General features: G+C 44.1%; 1 protein-coding gene across 1 annotated transcript; it reads left to right on the top strand.

The window, feature by feature from the left end:
• The first annotated feature begins 2,618 nt into the window (after positions 1-2,618).
• Kctd14 (potassium channel tetramerization domain containing 14) lies at positions 2,619-8,374 on the top strand. The gene is made up of 2 exons (XM_027407683.2): positions 2,619-2,811; positions 6,815-8,374. The coding sequence occupies exons 1-2, from the start codon at positions 2,710-2,712 to the stop codon at positions 7,463-7,465; spliced, it is 753 nt and encodes a 250-aa protein (XP_027263484.1). The 5' UTR covers positions 2,619-2,709; the 3' UTR covers positions 7,466-8,374.
• The last annotated feature ends 9,962 nt before the right edge of the window (positions 8,375-18,336 follow it).

The raw sequence follows: 18,336 nt of genomic DNA, 5'->3' as shown, positions 1-18,336 counted from the left end.
TTGAAGGCCCTTGAGAACTCTGCCTCCCTGTGGAGTCATCCCAGTCTATGCCATTAATCCCTCTGGGAGTCAAACTGCTTAAAGCAAAGTGCTTTGTGGAGCATAAATCAAGGAAATATGACTCCAGGGCCCCTCTGCATGGCTTGGACACTTGTGGAGTGATGGTGTCTGAGGCACACTCTTTGCCTGGGGCTGTGGTTTGGATACATGCTGTTTCATGTGTTGGGAACTTTGTATTCAGTGTGGTAAAGTTAACAGATGGCTGAACCTTTCAAAGGTAGGACCTCCATGCAGGAGGTTGTTATTGACACCTGATCGTCTCTCCCTTGGTTTTGGTATGAAATATGCCATGCACCATAATGTGACCCAGTCAGGAGAGTCCTCACCAGAGACTGAATCAATAGGGACTTCTGATCAAAAACTGAGCTGAATGAATCTCTTTTCTTTATAAAGCACCTAGCCTAGAGCCGGTATGGTGGAGCACACCTTTAATCCCAGTACTCGGGAGGCAGAGGCAGGTGGATCTCTGTGAGGCCAGCTGGTCTACAGAGCAAATTCCAGGACAGCCTCCAAAAGCTACAGAGAAACCCTGTCTTGAAAAACAAACAAAAATACCTAGCTTCAGAATTTGGCTAGAGTGACAGAAAATGGGCCAATACCCTCTGATACAAAGCAATTAATTCTACATGGTCAAGAGAGAGTCTATTGGGAGAGAAAAGCCATTGTCTTAGTAACTTTTCTATTGCTTTGATAAAATTCTCTGGCAAAGGGAAGTTGAAAAGGAAGGGTTTATTTGGCACACAGTTCTGGTTATGGTCCATAATAGTGAGGAAGTAACAATGACAGGAGCACATCTGGGTTAGTGATCAGATGATTTCTCAGTCTAACACAGTGGAAGATCCATTGCCTAGGGAATGGTGTCACCCATAGTGGGTGGATCATCTTGCTTTAATGTAATCAAAATACTCATCCACTGACAAGCCCAGAGGCCCAATTCCAATGTCATCCTAAAGTCTACCTAGCTGACAACACTACCAGTCACAGAGTTCAAACTTGGCTCTGAAAATCTATGTGATCTTCATTTAATTTCTTCAAGCTTCAGTTTCCTTGCCGATAGAATATTTCTAGATATTTGTAGGTGTTACATAAGAGACAATATTCAAGCTGGGCATGTGGTGCACACCTTTGATCCCAGCACTCAGAAGGCAGAGACAGGTGAATCTTCGTCAGTTTGAGGCCTGCCTGGTTTGCATAGTGAGTTCCAGGACAGCCTGGCGGGGGGAAGACTGCAATGTGTGCTTGTTTGCCCCCTCTTTCTCTCCTTCACTTCTACAACCTTCTAATGAAAAATCTATTCAGGTCTCTCTCAAGTAAACATCTTCCTCCATCAAGACCTGTTGTCTCCAAGTCGAAAAGATCCCCAGAGTCCACCAGGAAGACTGACCCAGCAAACTGCAAAAGCAATGTTTTATTGTTCATCCAACCATGACAGGGACCCCGTCTGGCTAGCTGTCACAATACACACCATTGCCCCTTCAACTGTTGTTTGTTTAATTCCTTTTAAACTGCAGTCATGATTTATTTCAGCTACTTCAGTTTTTTATTTTGGGGGTTCTATTAGACTCAAAAAAATCTCCCCAGTCTTTAAAAATATTATAGCTCCCTTTTCTTTACTCATATTAAGGTTTCTGTTTGGTTAGGGTTTTGTAGATGTGTGACTAGGACTCAGGGCCTGGTGCATGCTAGGCAAGGACACTACCACTTAGCCACACCTGCAGTACATATCTTAGATGCCCTCTTTTATTTACTTATTTAATGACATTAAATATGCTCACACTGTATGCCAGACAATCTCAGTGTCTCTGGGGCTGGTACTTGTTTCTGTTGACTTTTCTTTATGATACTTTGTTTCCTTTTATGTTTTGTGGTTTTGAACCTTGTTTGAGGGACCCCCTTGTTATCTGTGTACATTTTTTGAAACGTGGTTTGATTATACTTGCACTCAGAGAGGGTTTCATTTTTCTCCTTCTTTCACTCTTTCTTATCTCTTTCCTTGTGGGATGTGTGCATGGGTGTTTTTCTGGGGTTCAAATACCGACATTGTACGTGCTAAGCAAGTGTGCTACCACTGAGCTATGCCCCATTCTCTCGGGTTTTATTTTCTTTGCCAAGTGTGTAATTGCACTATCTAATCAGTTTCGTTTGAATTAAGTTTCTGGTTGTTGTTGCTGTTGATGACCATACTGGGCTCCTGGAGTGTAAATATTTTTTAGAGACTTTTCTCACTCAGAACTAAGGAATTGAACAGGCAAGTTCCACAGCGCTTGCCTTTGAGTGGCAGCTGTTTTTCTTCTAATTTACTATTTTATAGTCTCTGGTCTGACAGTCAGACCTCTGAGAGCCCCAGGATCTGTCTCCCAGTACCCCTTCCCTGAGAAGTTATAGGTTACCTGAAGTTGATGAATTCCCAAAGAACCAATGGGGTCCATGCTCAACATCTCAGAGCGCTTTTAACCCAGCTAAATATGCATAAGTGTTTTACAAAAAGAGGCAAGGGGGAGGTCCAGTCATAGAGTTCCTCGGGGGCGGGGAGTCACGAGCCTCTCCCACTGGGAAATTATCGACGTGGCAGGACTGTGTTTCCGGCCCATAAGTTATCTACCCTAGGCAGTGCTGTGTAGTCAGTGCGAGCTGTCCTTTCCTACCAGGATGAGCCTGTCGGCACACCAACCCAAGGAGCCCGGCCAGCCCGCAAACCAACTCAAAGAGCCCAGCCAAGAGTCCCAGATCCTCTGCCCTGATCCGGACGTCGTAAGTACACCCCTGTGCAGCGCCCTGAAAGCCAACCCCCTCCGTAGGCTTTCCTAGTTCTGTTCCATTTTCGTTCGACCACCCGGTTCCTGTAGTACCCCATCCCCACCCGCAGGGAGCATCCTTTTGCACTTGTCAGTAAACTCCAATAACTGCGTTCCTGCCTCCAGCCCCACCAAGCTCTGTGCAGTCTCTCATTTGCTTTTTTTCTTTCCTGGCTCTCCCACTTAACTTTGTTTTCGTTTCTGCTTGCGTCCCCTCTGAAAACCTCTGGCTTGGTGTATTCCGGGGTGGGGGTTGGGGGTGGAGGTGGGGAGGGTACTTCAGTCAGTCCCTGTGCTCTGCCACATGATACGAGTAGCCTTGCCAGCTCCCTCACACTCTCTCTGAACCAAAAAGTACCCTGCTTGCTTGCTTTCTCTCTTGGATTGGGTGAGAGGACTGTGGGAGCGCAAGCCGGGTTTGCTGTGTGCAATGCCAGGAGGAGATGAAGGGAGAAAAATTAACTGAAGTTAATGAGACTAAGACTGGAGCTGTTCTCACAGCAAGCAGTGCTAGACCCCAAGAAGGGTGGGCATTTTCTTGAAGCAGTCTACATGTCCAGACAGGAAAGCACATACTCCGTTTTAGTTCATAGATCATATACTCAAAACCTTAAAGAGGCTACTTAGGCCCAGGATGAGGTTCGGTGGTGAAGACAGCTTGCTAGCACTCAGGAAGGACCAGGACTCAATCCCTAGCACTGCCAACAAAACAGGAACAACAAATACTAATGATCATTCTTTAACTGAATTCCACAGCACATATCTACAATCCTGCTTGGGTTTCTGGAGACTGTAAAAATAATTAAAATTAAATTAAAAAAAAGACGGCCAACATGAATTCTTTTCTGACATGCTCACTCTGTGTTATAACAGTTGCCTGAAAGAATATATCAGAAAACTCGATTAATTTCTCCAGAGTTTCAGTTGAAATAAAAGAAAAAACAACTTAGAGGGTGTGTTAAGTAAATGACACGTCCCCCTTTAGTGTAGAAGTTAACCCTTAAAGGTGCCTGAACCACTTAGCAGCTAACAACAGCGGATCTGGGTACACTGTAAGAGAATAAATTCTCATTCTCATCAGGATACAGCAAGGAGAGAGAGAGCAGACCCAGCAGCAGGGAAAGTGGCTCTTTCCAATAGGATCATGAGTATGTCATCATGGGTTGCTTTTGGAGCTACCTGCCTAGTGTTAAGGTGTTCAGCACTCAGGGTGTTCTATCTTGCCTGCTCAAAAAGGGTTTACATGCGTTCCAGGACAAAGTTCATGCATGGAGCCAGCACTGAGTGTGATGCCAGGTAGGGCAAGATCTGTATTTATCAGAGTACCAGGTTGTGCTGTGGATCGGGGACAGGGCATGCAGTATAACAGGTATTCACTGAGTGTGTCTGGTGTGCTCTGCCCTTCTAGTCAGTGCTGGTGACGTGTATGGGCTAGGACTAGTGTTCCCCTTTCAAACCTCACAGTCTAATGGAGGATGAACAAACGGGATCCCAAGGGAGCAACTACTGTAGTTCTACTGCTACATGTCACTCTGGAATCATGAAACCACCATTCTGGAAGGCTTCTGGGGAACCATGGTGATGCATGCCTCTAATCCCAGCACTTGGGAAGCACATGGATCTCTGAGTTCAAGGCCAGCATGGTCTATAGAGCAAGTTCCAGAACAGCCAGGACTATACAGAAATCCTGTCTTAAAAAACCAAAAAGAAAAGAAAGAAAGAAAGAAAGAAAGAAAGAAAGAAAGAAAGAAGGAAGGAAGTTAGGAAGAAAGGATAGACTCAGTGATAGAAAGGTAAGCTGTAAGAGACTGAAGTCCTGGAGGCCAGGGACCCCATCCTGCCATAAACAGAAGGAGGGGTGCAGTAGGTGATTTTGTTCTTTGTTTGCTTGAGGCCAAGCAGTAGGCCTGCTGCAAAGAGCCTTGGTAACCTCAAGCCATTCAAGTGTTCAGTGCAGGAGACTCAGGTTTGCTTCAGAAAAAAAGAACTCTGGTTTCAATGTGTGGAATGGATCTGGGGGTAGGCTCTAGCAAGGGGTAAGCCACCATGGAACTTACCAAACAGACAGAACTGCCAGGACTTGGTGGTGAATATGTGTGTGTGTAAGACTGAAATGGAGGAGAAGCCATAATTACCCTAGGCTTCTGGTTCAGCTAAAATGGAAAACAACAGCAGACATCAGTGTTGGGAGTTAGAGAGAGATCTTGGGGGCCTAAAGAAATCTGAGCGTTGATGTCACTCATTCACTTAGCTTAGGGGATCTTGGGAAATGTATGAGTGCTGGGTTGAGTAGGGTAAGATGTAGGGATCCTTGTGCCCAAACTGGATGAGGGATGAGTCAGGTCCATTCCTGCATCTCCATGGCTATCAATGACTTGATACCCAGCAGATTCCCCCCAGAGACAAAGTCTGTCCCAGCCACTCACCACAGGGTTTCCCACCCACCCAAAAGCTGGCAAGGGGACTGGTAGTAAAGACAAAGAAAGAGGGGCCTTCCTCCAGAGAGTGAAAGAAATTTATCATTCTAGGAACACACTGGGCAATGCTTTGGATAAGATAGGAAGCTAAGGTTTGCACGGAGGCTGGGAACTTTGCGGGGGTGGGAGGGGGGGACAAAACCAAAAAAAAAAGGAACAGGATAAAGCCTCTTGTGGACAGGGCCTAGGCTTTACTTGATAAACAAAAGAATGGGGCACAGGGTGTTAGAGTAGGACACTATCTATTTTGTTTTGTTTGAAACATGGTCTTATTGTATAGCCCTGTTACAATAGCTCATGTTCCTTCAGGTGCTGAATGATGTACAAGCTAGCTGGGAAACTGGTTTCTGTAAATTAGCCACAGAAAGGACTTTTTTTGGTTTTTGCTTTTGTTTTTTTGAGACAAGGTTAACTGAGTAGCTCTGGCTGTCCTGGAACTCACTCTGTAGACCAGAGCCTCAAACTCAGAATTTTGCCTGCCTCTGCCTCCCGAGAGTGCCGGGATTAAAGGTGTGCGCCACCACTGCCTGGCCAGAAAGGACTTTTGAAGTGACTGGTGGATTAGACTTTCAGAGTTGGAAGGATTTGAGTTCTCTGTCCATTTTGCTTCTATTTTCATAGACGCCGAAGCTAAAGGTAGAGAAAGATAGTGAACTTCCCCAGTCATAGAGCTAATATTGGCTGCAATGAGGTAGGAGTTGGGGTGGGCTGGAACAGCCCACATTTCAGTTTGGTAAGTTCCATTAGACTGACTGATGGACATTTGATCCTAACTGCACTTCATTGTTCCCCTTTCTGTGAATCTTTTCTCTGGGTTTTCTTCATTTGTAGCATGACGGCATTAAGAGGACCTAAGCACTGAGCTCCAGGGAAATAGGGATTCCAACATATTTATTCAGGGGGTAGTCTGTGCTCCTTGAAGCACTGTGCTTCATAGAGGTGACCTCAACGTTAACTGGTCAACCTTGCCAAGGGGCCTTGAAGTTTAGGGGATGTGGAGGACATAGGTCCTGAGCTTATTTTCCTGAGCTGTATGGTCAGGGTCCTTCTCTTGCCATCTCCTCTCTAAACAGCTGAAATGGACCCTGTAGGACTTGTTGCCATGGTAACTCAGTGCTTTTTTTTTTTTTTTTTTTTCCTGTCCCTCCAGCATCTTGCTTGCCTTTGGCTCTCCTAATTCCAATACAGTACTTAAATGGTAAGTGGCAGTGCAACAGACAGGTTGAGAATGAGGTCATTCCTGAATCAAACTGAAGGACTGGCCCCATCACTGGTCCCCACATTGGCTTGTGCTTGAATCTTTAGGTTGGAAATCCAGCCTTAACCTTTATCACTGCACAGAGTTAGTTTTGTTGTTGTTGTTGTTGCTTTTTTTTTTTTTTTTTTTTTTTTTTGTAGCAGCAGACAGCACATCCTCTAATAACTTGTAGCTGTGTCTCCTGGACAAGCATTGTTAGTTCACTGTACTGTTTGTGTCTGCAGGTTGTGGAGCTAAATGTCGGGGGTCAGTTCTACACCACCACCATGGGCACCCTGATGAAGCATCCAGGTTCCAAGTTTTCACAGATATTATACCGATCCGAGAAATACTACAGGGATGCACAGGGCCGCGTCTTCATTGATCGTCCTGGCACCTACTTTGGGCCTATCTTGGACTACCTACGCACTGGGAAAGTGCCCACAGAGTACATTCCTGAGGTATACCATGAGGCTAAGTTCTACCAAATCCATCTTTTGGTCAAAATTTTGGAGGACATGCCACAGATCTTTGGTGAACAAGTGGCTCGAATGCAGTTCCTGCTGGGAGTGCCAAACTACAAAGAGAACCTGGAGGTCCTGCTGCACCTGGCTCGGGCAGAGGCCGTGGCAATGCGATTGTCAAAGGTGGTGGTGTGTGTGGTGCATACAGAGGAGGAAGATGCAAAGTGTGTGGAACCATTGCATATCTTGGAGGCCAAAAAGACACCTGTTGTCAAATTTGGGCCCTGGAAGGCAGGCCCCGGGAACGAGGACCTTGTGTACTGCCTGGAGAAGGACATTAGAGCCCAGGGGTATAAGGTGTCCCCTCAGAGGTACCACCTGAATAGGGACCCCTACACATGCTTCTGGATATTCGTCTTCACTTGGTGGTGATCCCCAGGAATGGGGACTGTTTGTTAGGGGCTGTGGTTGTGATGAAAAAAATAAAAAGACCCTAACTTAGCAAGGGACCACTGACCCTAGGCCACGTGACAGGAGGCCACAAGCAGTTCCCACAAGAAAAAGGGAATTTAAGCACATCACCAACTGTATCAACAAATGGCCCCCACCCCATTGTCTTTAAGAAAACTGGGAACTAGATGGCCTCTTGACCTGCTGGGTCTTAAATCTCCCTGAGCACAGGATGTGGTAATCAACCCCACCTGAACAGTTGTAGCTTCTTTGCTCAATACCCTTTGTCTTGTGACAACCTTGTATGGAAACTTCATAACTTTGTGCGGTAAGAAATCTCTGTAACCATGGAAACCTCATTACATGAGATCAGAGATCTCATGACTCCCCATTTTCCCCTTTAAAAGCTTCTCTTTTTGGCTGGTTGGCATTTTATTTCCCCCACCATGGAGTGGGATCCAAACTGGCCAGCTTGAACAATAAAAAACAAAACAAAACAAAACAAAACAAAAAACCTTTGCTTTTGGATTAGAAGTGTCCACTCCTTGGTTTAGTCTCTGGGATTCAGAAAACCTGGCACAACATTGGTGACTTGTGAAATCACTTGCCATCAAAATCCATGTAGCTCTAAATCTGAGACTGTAGTTCCAGCAAGGAGGCAGAGGCAGGTGAATCTCTGAGTCCAAGGCCAACCTGGCCTACAGAGGGAGTTCCAGGAGAGTCAGAGCTATACAAAGAAACCCTATGTCAAAAACAAACAAACATAAAAGCCAGTGGATAAACACTAGCTGGGCAAGCCCAGTGCCTTAAATTGGATCTCTAGTGCCCACAATGAAAGAACAGAACCAGTTTTTTTTGTTTGTTCAGAACCAGTTTTTATTTATTTATGTATTCTTTTAAATTTTATTTTACATTCCAACCATGGTTTTCCCTCCCACCCCTCCCCTGCTCCCCCTCACTCCCCTCCCACCCCCAGTCTACTCCTCCTCATGGGCAAGGGCTCCATGAGCAGTCAACAAAGTCTGACACAATAGGTTGGGGCAGAGCCACCCCCTCTCCCATGCATTAAGGCTGAGCATGGCATCCCACCATAGGGAATGAGCTCCAACAAGTTAGCTCATGTACTAGGTTTGTTTCATGGTCCTACTGCCAGTAGCCCCTCAGATAGTCCAAGCTTCACTACTGTCTCCCACATACCAAGGGACTAGTTTGGTCCCCTGGAGGCTCCACAGCTGTTGGTCTGGAGTTCATGAGATCCAATGAGCTTGGTCCAGCTGTCTCTGTAGATTTCTCCATCATGATCTTGACCTCCCTTGCTCATATGTTCCCTCCTCCCTCTCTTTTGATTGGGTTCCTCGAGCTCGGCCTGGCTCTTTGGCTCTGGATCTCTGTGTCTGGTTCCATGATTACTGGATGAAGGCCCTCTCAGTCATCTGTGCCCAGAACCAACTTTTAAGAATTATCCTCTGGGGGCTGGATAGATGGCTCAGAGGTTAAGAGCTCTGGCTGCTCTTCCAGAGGTCCTGAGTTCAATTCCCAGCAACCACATGGTGGCTCACAACCATCTGTCACAAGATCTGGTGCCCTCTTCTGGTGTGCAGATATACACGCAAGCAGAATGTTGTATATATAATAAATAAAATCTTTAAAAGAAAGAATTATCCTCTGACTTCCACAGGTATGCCATGGCATACATATATCCATGTGGGTGCGTGTACGTGAGTGTGCACGTGTGTGTGTGTGTGTGTGTGTGTGTGTGTGTGTGTGTGTGTGTGTGAGTGTGTGTGCGTACACACACCTTAAAAGATAGAACATGGGGCTGAAAAGATGGCTCAGTAGATAAGAGCTTTTGCAGAAGATCTGGGTTTGGTTCCCAGTACCCTGGTGCAGTGGTTTACAATTTAACTGCTTTTAACTCCAGCTCCAAGAGATCCTGTGCCCTCTTTTGGTCTCCATAGGCAACTACATCCTCATGCATATACCCTCGCACAGATACACATCATTTTAAAAAATGTTAAAACAACAGGCTAGCAAGATGGCACTTGCTGCCAAGCATGACAACCCAAGGTTCATCCCTGGGATCCACACACAAGAAAAGAGAAGTGTGTCATGTAAGTTGTCCTTTGACCTACACACACATAGATAGATAGATAGATAGATAGATAGATAGATAGATAGATAAATAGATAGATAGATCCTCTAAAACAGCAGCCAGTGCTCTTAACTATAGTCATCTCTCTAGCTACTAAAGTGGTTTCGTTTCCTTCCTTCCTTTCTTCCTTGCCCATATGTACATAATACCATCTCCAACACAACTGCATTTTTCTTTGAGACAGAGTCCCACTCTGTAGCCCAGACTGGTCTGGAACTCGCTAGCTCAGGCTGGCTCCAAATTCATGGTAATCCTTCTGCCTCAACCCTTCACGTGGTGGAATTACAGGTTTGAAACACCATGTCTGGCTTTACAATTGTACTGTTTTTGTTTGTTTCTTTGTTTGCCAAGACAGGGTTTTTTCTGTGTAACAGCCCTAGCTATCCTGGGACTCACTCTGTAGACCAGGCTGGCCTCAAACTCACAGAGATCCACCTGCCTCTGGAAGTAAAGGTGTGTACCACCACCGCCCAACTACAATTGTACTCTTAAAAAGAGAAAAAGAAAATGAATGTAATTTTGCAATCAGCAATCTCTGCCATATTTATTCAAAAGTTCTGGTCAGCTGTTTTTATTAATTTCAAATTTGATTTGTGTGCACCTACAGCACACTATGGATTGCATAGGCAAAGGTCAGAGGACAACTTGCAGAAGTCTGTTCTCTCCTTTTACCATGTGGGTTCCAGAGATCAAACTCAGGTCTTTAGGCATGTTTGGGAAGCACTTTTCCTAGCTGAGCTATCTCACCAGCCCTCAAACGGCTGTTTTAATACCTTAGTCTTAAGAAAATACTCTTGAGTCAGGTATGGCATTGTGTGTCTGTTATTCCAGCACTGAAGAAGCATAGAGGCAGAAGAACTGAGAGTTTGAGGCCAGTTTGTACTATTTAATGAGCTCTAGGTTATTCACCTTGATCTTTAAAAAAAAAAAACTACTTAAAGAAAATTTATGAAAATCAGAAACAAGCCAAGAGTAACAAAATAAAGAAACTTGGAGGAAACAATATAAAGACCAGAATGTTAAAGTAACTATAGTAAATATGTCCAGGGACTTCGTGTGTGTGTGTGTGTGTGTGTGTGTGTGTGTGTGTGTGTGTGTGTGTAGACACATGCAATGGATACATGTGAGGATGTAGGTGGCATGCCTGTGTGTATGCTCATACGGAGTCCAGGGAAGATATCAAGTGCTTCCCAGTATTTGCTACCTTTCTGTTGCTGTGACAGAACATATTGACAAGGCAACTTCTAAAAGAAATTAGTTTGGCTTTTGGTTCCAGACACTTGGAGTCTATAATGGCAGAGAGAGAATGGCAGCGGGAAGTAGGCATGACTGCAGAAAGCTGGAACCTCACATTTTGAACCATAAGTACAAAACAGAGTGAAGTGGGAATGGCAGAAGGATTGTAACTGTCAGAGGCTATCCACAGTGACGCACTTCCTCCAGCAAGGCTGCACCACCTCAAGTGCCTGGACAGAGCTGTCAACTGCAGATCAAACGTTCAAATGCCTGAGACTATGGGGTACAGTTCTCATTCAAACCACCATACTCTTACCATCCTCTGCTGTATTGCCTGGAGACAGGGTCTCTCACTGAACTGGAAACTTCCTATTTAAGCTAGACTGGCTGGACAGTGAGCTCCCACGAGCTACCTGTCTCTGCCGCCCAGTGCTGGGGTTACAGGTACACACAGCCATGCCCAGTTTTGGTTTTGTTTTTTTATGTCAGTGCTGAGGCTTAAACTTGAGTCCTCATTCTTGCATAGCATGCAACCACTTAGCATCCTGACCACTTAGCTATTTTTCCAGACTCTGATTTCCTTGTTTCACTTAAATGGTAAGAGCCAGAATTACCTCTCTAGTTGGAACAATTAAAAGCTGGACAAAATATGTGAAACAATGTACGAAAATACAGACAGAACAGGGAAAGATAACTAAGATTTGTCCTTACAATTACACAGTTAAAAAAAAACAAAAACAAACAAACAAAAAACCATATTAGTGAACTGGCTGCTATGTCTTTCACTCCTTTTTGAGAGAGGCAGAAGGATCCTGAGTTCAGGGAAATATAAGTTCTCGTCTCACAAAAAGTAAATAAGAAATACTTTTAAAACACACTAAATGGAGCTGGTCGGTGGTGGCGTATGCTTTTAATCCCAACACTTGGGAGACAGAGGCAGGTGGATCTCTGTGAGTTCCAGGACAGCCTGGTCTACAAAATGAGTTCCAGGACAGCTGGGACTATTCAGAGAGACCCTGCTTCAAAAGCAAAACAAAACAGGAAAAAAAAACAAAACAAAACAAAACCTAAATGGGATTAACAGCCCCTGAAACATTTCAACTCTTTTGTCCCAAAACAGTGCATTTGAAGACATGGCAACAAAGGATATCCAAAATGAATTCCAGGGAGGAAAAACTATTGAAAAAATAAAACCCAGGGCTGGAGAGAGAGCTCAGCAGTTAGGAGAAGTTTGTGCTCTTCCACCCAGGTTCAGTTTCTAGCACATACATTAGGTGGCTCACAGCTGCCTGTAGCTTCAGTTCAGGGATCTGACATCCTGTTCTGACTTCCACAGGCTCTAAATGCATGGGGTTCTTGAACACAAACACACACACACACACACACACACACACACACACACACACACACCATTAAAAACAAACAATAACAAAAACCCCAAAGCATCAATGAGGAATGGAACAAATTCTAATACCAAATATTCCTATATTTGGAGTTCTTGATGGAGTGAGGTGCTATTGATACAGTAGCTGACTTACTGTAGGTAGTAAGAGAAAAGGGATCATGGTGAAAATTACAAGTGACTCACAAAAGTTACAGTCAGAACATACATTAGGGTTAAAGCAATAAGGCCTGGAATGAGAGACAGAGAAGCTTACAGTTGGATGTGTAATAGCTAAGTGGACCTTATAAGAGACATCCAGGCTCTGAGAAGCAAAGCCAGTATTGGTGGGCAGGTTGTCTAGCTTCCGTGAGACACCCCATCTCCCTAAGTCTTGGAAAACTTACTAGACAACACTGCCCTTTTATATAGTTTTGCTTCTTCTGCAGAGAATTCTGTCAGATAGATAGAAAAGACACTAGAGCAGTGTATCTCAATCTTCAATGAAGTTCCTGTGTTGTGGTGACCTCTGACCATAACATTATTTTTGTTACTACCTTCATACTTATAATTTTGCTACTGTTATGAATTGTAACGTAAATATTTTTGGAGATAGAGGTTTGCTGAACAGGTTGAGAACTACTCCACTAGACCATCCCATAGACAAGGATTAATTAAGATAACTAAGAAAAACTACAGCTACTTTCTGGTAGCTGTGAGAACAATGAGCTTAGTGTAAAAATAACAGCATTTGAGATAGCTGCAAGGTTTGAGATAGCAACCCAGCCAGTCAGTAACGCTAGAGAGAAGACAGTCAAGGCCAACAACTAACAGAGCCAGAGTCGGAGACGGAAAAAGGTGTGGTTAAAACCACACCTGACAAGGTGGAACAACACACAAACACCATGATTCTTTCTCTGGCTGGACCAGGAGGACATAGAATGTGGGGTCTTCTAACTGGCCAACTAATAATGCTTCACCCTTTGGCCAAACCCTCATGAAAAGCCCCAAGATCAGCCTACCTTAGCAGCCAACTTTAGGCCTCCTCTCTGGTGCTGAGAGCTTCACTTTCCTTCTACACTAAATCTTAGGATTCTCCTTCACTTTTTCTTCACTTCTTATTTTTCTGCCATCATCTTTAATAAAATCTGCCTTGGGCTGGAGAGACGGCTCAGCACTTGGTTAAGAGCACTTGGTGCTCTTCCAGAGGACCTGCGCTTGATTTCCAGATCCCATAGAGCATCAAACAACCATCTGCAATCCAGCTCCAGAGGATCTGGTTTTCTCTTGTGGCCTCTGTGGACCCAGGCACACACATGGTGCACAGACATGTAAAATAACCATATACATAAGATAAAAACAATAAAAGTTTAAAAGACAAGAGAGAGAATAACCGGACTCAGAACACTGTTGAGAGTGTAGTAGGGTGGATAGTGGTCCTCTAAATGATATACTACTCACCTTTAATTCCAATCTCTGGAATTTGTAAATGCTATCATATTTGGAAAAAATGGTGGAAGTAACTGAAATAAATATCTTGCCATGAGACCATCCTGTACTATGCAGATAGAGCCTCAATCAAATGGCGAGCATATTCATTAAAGACACACAGAGGGATGGAGAGTTGTCTCCACAGTTTAGAGCTCACACTGCTCTTAGCAAAAACCTCAGTTCAGTTTCCATGTTGGGCGGCTCACCAATACCTACAACTTCAGCTGTCTTCTGTCCTCTGAGGATGCCCTGACACGTGTGGCATACACTCACACAGACATAGATGCAAATAAAAAGAAAATACATCTTAAAAAATAAATAAAAGACACACAGAGGGAATTGAGATCTTTTCTCTCCCTGTCCCCTCAGTTCTGATGTGTGTAGTGGGAGAAAGGTCACAGGCCTGGGAACACTCAAGTAGCCACCAGAAGCTGGAGGAGACAAGGAACAGATTCTCCTTAAAAAATTTTCTTCAGAAAGCCGGGCGTTGGTGGCACACACCTTTAATCCCAGCATTCGGGAGGCAGAGGCAGGCAGAACTCAGTGAGTTCGAGGCCAGCCTGGTCTCCAGAGTGAATGCCAGGATAAGCTCCAAAGCTACACAGAGAAACCCTGTCTTGAAAAAAAAAAACCAAAAAAGAAAGGTTTTACATATCTGCTTGGTTAATGGCAGAGTTAGAAAATGAAAACTTAAGACAACGTTAAACATAACTGCCATAATCCAAAGGAAAATACAAAAAGGTTGAGACCTTTGTAGTTTGCCCTCATCCTACTTCAAAACACTACACCAAGTATCTGCTTTTGTTTGTTTTTTTCAGATGCACACTGGTATCCTAGGGTACGTATCATTTTCAGTTCCTGTTTGTTTTCTCCATCATTCCCTGTTTCCCAGCACTGCCTCACTCCTGTCCTTTCACTGTGCACAGCCTTCTGTAATACTGGTCCTAAGACACAGCCAACCCAGTCTGTTCCTGGTTGGTCAGTTTTCCCATCACTGTAAACAGATTCTTTTTTGTTTGTTTTTGAGACAGGGTTTCTCTGTGGCTTTGGAGGCTGTCCTGGAACTGGCTCTTGTAGACCAGGCTGGTCTCAAACTCACAGAGATCCACCTGCCTCTGCCTCCCAAGTGCTGGGATTAAAGGCATGCAACACCAACACCCGGCTTGTAAACAGATTCTTGACACAAAGCAATTTAAAGGAAGAGAGGTTTGGGGAGTGGAGAGATTTAGTCCATTGTGGCAGTGAGCCCAGCTGGAGGCTGTGGCAGAGAGGGTGTTAGGGACTGATTATAGTAGTCAGGAAACAGAGATGGGGATAGAGCAACGCCATTCAACCTGATTCCTCAGGGATCCATTTCCTCTAATTAGGCCTCCTAAACCTTCCACGACTTCTCAAACAGCTCAGTAGGTACTTTAGGGACCAAGTGTTCTAACACATGAGCTTGTGGTGGACATACCACATCCAAGTCATGTAAGTGGGACTAAGACAAGAAAGAGTAAGTCTGGTGACAAGTAGACCTGAGAGAAAATACTGCTTCTTGTGCATGTCCACCAGAGGGCATCCATTCTACAAGGGGTTCTCAAAAATTAAATTAACTCAATGGTCCACCCTAAGGGTGTCAGTCTTTCTGACCAGCTCCTTGCATTCTTGCTTAATGAAGTAAGGAACAAGCAAAATGCCACAAAGGCAGGTTGGAGACTAGGGATCGGTTCTACAGTATGGACTTTCTCCCATCCAAGCTAATCTTGCTACTGATATATGTCTAACCTGTCCATAGCAAAGACTAATGCTTAGCTCCTGAAAGTGGATTTTTTTTTTTTTTTTTTGAAACAAGGTCTCATGTAATTTAGGCTGGCCTCAAACTTGCTATGAGGCTGAGGGTGGCCTTGAACTCCTTATTCTCCTGGTTTTTACCTCCCAAATGCTGGTATTATAGGCATGTGCCACCATACCTGGTTCCTTGGGGGATGCTGTGGATTGAACAGAGTGCTTCATACATGATAGACACACATCCTATCCACGGAGCTTCCCCTCCATCCCACAAGCACTCTGTGGTGGCAGATTTATTTCACTGCAAATCAGTTAGCTCTGCTAACTGTAACAAACTGTTGGGAGACATTCTGGCATTTCTGAGCAAATGGCACTGACAGCTTTGTTTGATGATGTTTACAAATCTGCTGAGAGGCTAGGAGCAGATTTACTTTACATAATGGGGTAATAAAACTAGTGTATCCCTCAATTCTTGGAGTTATTTCAGGGTGATACAACTGTTTCCCATGGATTGGAAGGCAGATTTTTTTCTGGGATAGTATAACAAAGTCTTTCTCCAAAGGGCAGGGGCACATTAATGCTTAAGTTAAATATACTATAGGGTTACATCTGTCACATTCTGCGGGCAGCTTTTAATGCCAAACAAAATTATAAGGCTGGGAAGATGGAGTCTACTTTTCTATGACCCAGGTCTTACAGAGTGGCCAGAAACTCCCTATATAAACCAGATTGATATCAACTCTCAGAGAAATCTGTGTACCTCTGCCTCTGGAGTGCTGAGATTAAAGGTGTGTGCCACCACACCCAGATGACCCCCCCCCCAAACACACACACACACACTCTCTTGGTTTTTAGAGGCAGGGTTTCTTTGAGTAGCTTTGTAGAACAGGCTGGCCTTGAACTCACAGAGATCATCGTGCCTCTGCCTCCTGAGTGCTGGGATTAAAGGTGTGTGCCACGCCCAGATGACCCTAGCTCTTAATGAAAGAAGAGTCCAAGTCACACCGCCAGCGTTACACATAGAGCTAGCAGCAGGATCTTAGCTGAGAGTGCACACATATAAACACACACACACACACACACACACACACACACACACACACACAGAGAGAGAGAGAGAGAGAGAGAGAGAGAGAGAAAGAGAGAGAGAAAGTCCAAAGAAATGATGCTTTTATATGTTTTAGACAAAGAACAATAAATCTGTGACAAGATAATTGAAGATATAGACGAGGGTGGCAAGCTCTAGAGACATTTCTCAGAGATATGTCAGGGTAGAAGTGGAAGCTGGTGGAAGAGAAGGATTACTTCACAGTTTCACAGTTTACTCTGGTTCGCTGCAGTTCCAGTTGCCAATCTCTGGTAACTAAAGCTTGATGTGTGAATGACATCCCTTCTATAGTATTCATTAGCATGGCTTTTTATAGAGGAGTGTGTGTGCACACATGTGCGTGTGCTTTTGAGACAGGTACTCTCACTAGACTTGGGGGTTATAATTTGGCTAGGCTGACTGCCAATAAGCTCCAGGGCTCTGCTTGTCTTTGACCCCCCAGTGCTGAGGATACTGATCCACACTTCTGCCCCTGGGATTCAGAGTCAGTCTAGCCAAAACAGCATCAGGTTCAGGGGTCGGTGAGAGACACTGTCTCAAGAAGTAAGGTGGAACTGGTTGAGGAAGACACCCAATATTGACCTCTGGCTTTGCCAACCACCCATCGACACACCTCTCATGCACACAAGGATCTCACCTGTTAATTTAGTTTTTTCTACCAATTTGAGGAGCTGAAACCTTTAGCTTTTGCTTAGGTGCTGCTTTAAAAATATGGAATGCTTCATGAATTTGCATGTGTCATCTTTGCATGGATACCATATTAATCTCAGTATATCATTATGTGTTGAAGCAAGTGTTTATTCATTTACTCATTTTATTTTGAGACTGCTTTGTTTCCCATCTGTAGCATGGCCTTAAATTTACTATATACTGAAATGGCCTTGAATTCCAGATTCTCCTAGCTCTACCTCCTGGGTGCTGGGATTACAGACTTGGGCCAGCACACACTGTTTTATTTTTGTTTTTTTATTTGCATTTGGCATACAAACAAATGGATTTCAGTATGGCATTTTCAATAACATGTGATTATACTTTGACTATATTCATTTCTTGAATCACTAGTTTCAGTTTTTCTTAATTTAACACATAAAATTATGGTTAGCACAGGCTTACCTTAAGCTCAGGGTAGACCATAAGAGACCCTCCTACCTCAGTCTTCCTGGGGTTGGGAGTACAGGTACAAACCCATCCAGCTAGTGGTTTTAGTTACTAGCAACTTGGGTTTGACAGGATATCCAAATATTAGAACGGTAAGAACAGCTAATATTTATTCAAGTACTGTTTGCTAATTATTTCTTTTGACACATTGTATGTTTCGTTGTCTCTGAATTCTGAGAAGCTACCTTTTTCTGTACTCTTTTTTTCTTTTCTTTCTTTCTTTCTTTCTTTTTTTTTTTTTCTGGTTTTTTGAGACAGTGTTTCTCAGTGTAGCTAGGGAGCCTATCCTGGAACTCGCTCCGTAAACTAGGCTAGTCTCGAACTCACAGAGATCTGCCTGCCTCTGCCTCCCGAGAGCTGGGTGGGATTAAAGGCGTGTGCCACCACCACCCAATGAAAATGTGCTCTTTTTAAATTAGATGAAAAATCCTCACGAGGAAAGTTGATCCTTCCCAACCATATTCCTTTATCCAGCACAATTTGGTTGCTAACAATCTACTTAGGTATCTGCCTTTCCATTTAGACTATAGGATAAAGATAATCTTTTGCCGGACGGC

Source organism: Cricetulus griseus, chromosome 3 (genome assembly GCF_003668045.3).
Source record: "Cricetulus griseus strain 17A/GY chromosome 3, alternate assembly CriGri-PICRH-1.0, whole genome shotgun sequence".
NCBI lineage: Eukaryota > Metazoa > Chordata > Mammalia > Rodentia > Cricetidae > Cricetulus > Cricetulus griseus.
Note: the sequence above shows the minus strand (reverse complement) of the source record. Positions and strands in the feature narration are given on the sequence as shown.

Excerpts from the sequence above, each read along its gene's own strand:
- Kctd14 (XM_027407683.2), top strand. The coding sequence starts at position 2,710 with ATGAGCCTGTCGGCACACCAACCCAAGGAGCCCGGCCAGCCCGCAAAC. Across the intron at positions 2,812-6,814 it reads TCTGCCCTGATCCGGACGTC|GTTGTGGAGCTAAATGTCGG; the intron begins GTAAGTACACCC and ends TTGTGTCTGCAG.